This window comes from Cephus cinctus, unplaced genomic scaffold (genome assembly GCF_000341935.2).
Source record: "Cephus cinctus unplaced genomic scaffold, Ccin1 Ccin1_scaffold0786, whole genome shotgun sequence".
NCBI classification, from domain to species: Eukaryota; Metazoa; Arthropoda; class Insecta; order Hymenoptera; family Cephidae; genus Cephus; species Cephus cinctus.
Window position 1 is genome coordinate 183,326 of NW_014333388.1, and position 2,322 is coordinate 185,647.

Consider the following 2,322-nt stretch of genomic DNA (forward strand, 5'->3'; position numbering starts at 1 on the left):
CCCCCCCCCGGCCGCCCCCTCTTAGTACGACGTCCGTACGACCCCCGTACCCACGTGGCACTTTGTACAAAAGAAAAAGTCCTTTTGTCTCTTTCAGACGAGTCTAGTGCCGTACCGGCTGATACAGCTTTACTTGAGGGAAGACAAAGGCACGTGGGGTGGAGGGGAAGGTTCTATATATATATATATATATATATATATATATATATATATATATATATATACTACGGAGTCGGTTTCGAGTTGCCTAACCTAACCTAATCTCACATCAGACCTACGTACGTTACTACTATGGCTTAGTGTTCTTTCTAATGGGATCCTTGAGGATAATTCAATTTGTATCGAGGGCTCGTACCTATCCATGCAGCCACCCTTGGGAACACAGAAGACAATTATCGTTGCGGGACTTTGATCGATGACTGACCGATTGATTTAGCCTTCAGTCTTTTTAACTCGATATAAATTTATCGTTCGATTTTTCAATGACGATGGGATCAGAGAAGCCTCGACCAACGAGGGGGTTTTGTGGGGGGTGGAGGATGAAAAATATTTTTGGATAAAAAATATCGACGATAACGATAACCTGCGAGTTTATGAGATGGGAGATATTTTAATAATTTTTTTTTTTTTTTTTGTAAACAGGTAAAACTGCATCTTTATCGTGAAGCTGATATGAAGGCTTGGAGGACAGGGTGAGTGAGAAAATAAAAATTCATTTTATAATACGTTTATGAGATTGAATTTTGACATGTATGAAAAAAAAAAAATTTGAAAAATATTTTACCTGTGACGGAAAAATTTTGAAAATAATTCACTCAGGAATCTGCGCTCGTCAATGCACCGGGTGGAGATGCCTAAGTTTGAGGGGACCTCTGGAATTGACGATCTGTCCTTATACCGGGTGTGACGGGGATTGGATAGAGAGAGACAAGACTGCGTATGGGGTTTAAGGTGAGAGAGAGAGAGACGGAGCGACAGGTAGAAAGAATCGTTGAATATCGCGTTGGTACAGCAAACCAGGAAGAAGCGAGTCGAATGGCGAGTAGCGATAAGAGGAGATAAGGAGAAAAAATGGCTTCGGCTGGTCAAAATTTATTTAGCCGCCTAATTTTCTGGGGATACCCGAGGGAGACGGGTGCGGGGATCGGGACTGGAGAAATGATAGTGCCTCTGCGATTAGCTTGATAAGGATCTTGATTTATATCTGTTTATTTCTTTTCTGGTCCAGCGGGATGCTGCGTCAGTGTATACCTGCTGGTGTGTCAGATGGTTAGCGATAAGAGGAAAATGAATTTTATCAAATTCTCAGACACCGTCGATAATACCGTACCCGTCGAGGTATTATAGAGAATGAAAAAAGATAAAAAGACTATTTCATTGTTTACCTGAAATTTCATAATTTTTTTTTTATCTTACCTGAAATTTCCTACCGGATATTTACCTGTGATTCTAAACGGTTCAGCGTTACACGAGAAACCTTTATGTTTGGGTCCTCATACATGCAGATATATGGGCGCGAAGCTATGGCCATATGTACCATACGTGTATGTATAAACATACGTGCAACAATATATAAAAATTATAAATAAATCTCAGCACGGATGATCATCGTTGAAGAAAAATCTTCAGATACAGATTAAAAGCCATACGAAAAATGCGTAAGACGAAATATCCCTCGAAACGAAGAAGAAAATTGAAAGAGAAAATATCGGAGCAATATGTAGAGGACAGAGACAGAGAGAGAGAGAGAGAGAGAGAGAGAGAGAGAGAGAGAGAGAGAGAGAGACACGGGGTACTATACGTCTGTAAAGTTTAGATCCCCATCCCGCGAGCGAGCGGGACTTTTGGAAATGAGGGTGTTTGAATGCCACCCCGAAAACGGGTTATCTCGTTATCTTTAGGTGGTTGTTTCGCAAACCCTGACTGTATACGACATAGAGAGAGAGAGGGAGACAGATAGACGGAGAGAGAGAGAGAGAGAGAGAGAGAGAGAGAGATAAAGGGGATGCAAGATGGGGACTAGACGGAAAAGTATATTAGTTCTCAACCCTTGTCCCGCGCCGTTTTACGGTCATGCTCCTCTTGAATGGGCTCGGGAAAATCTTGGTCCATGGATATTCCACGTCCTTCTCCATTTTCCTTGTCCTTTTTTTCCAGCCCTCTACCCACCCCCCCTCCTTCCCTCCCTCCCCTATGTCCTACATCCCTCCCACCCCAACCTTACACTTTCTACCCTCCGCGTACATATACGTATATCCAATGCTTGAAATATCCTTTATGTTCTTCGCGCCTTAGGATTCGTTCGATATCATCCTCCCCCCC

The 2,322-nt window shown here is 42.5% G+C and overlaps 2 protein-coding genes across 6 annotated transcripts in view; one reads left to right on the top strand and one right to left on the bottom strand.

Annotated features, from left to right (window-relative positions):
* The window catches only part of LOC107270513 (protein madd-4), a 90,715-nt gene that overhangs the window by 56,128 nt on the left and 32,265 nt on the right, over positions 1 to 2,322 (bottom strand). The window lies entirely within an intron of this gene.
* Positions 1 to 2,322, top strand: part of LOC107270516 — a 94,987-nt gene that overhangs the window by 48,228 nt on the left and 44,437 nt on the right. Inside the window, exon 5 of the mRNA XM_025087893.1 lies at positions 643 to 692. Within this exon, the coding sequence (XP_024943661.1) occupies positions 643 to 692 (50 nt within the window). The remainder of the gene's footprint in view (positions 1 to 642; positions 693 to 2,322) is intronic.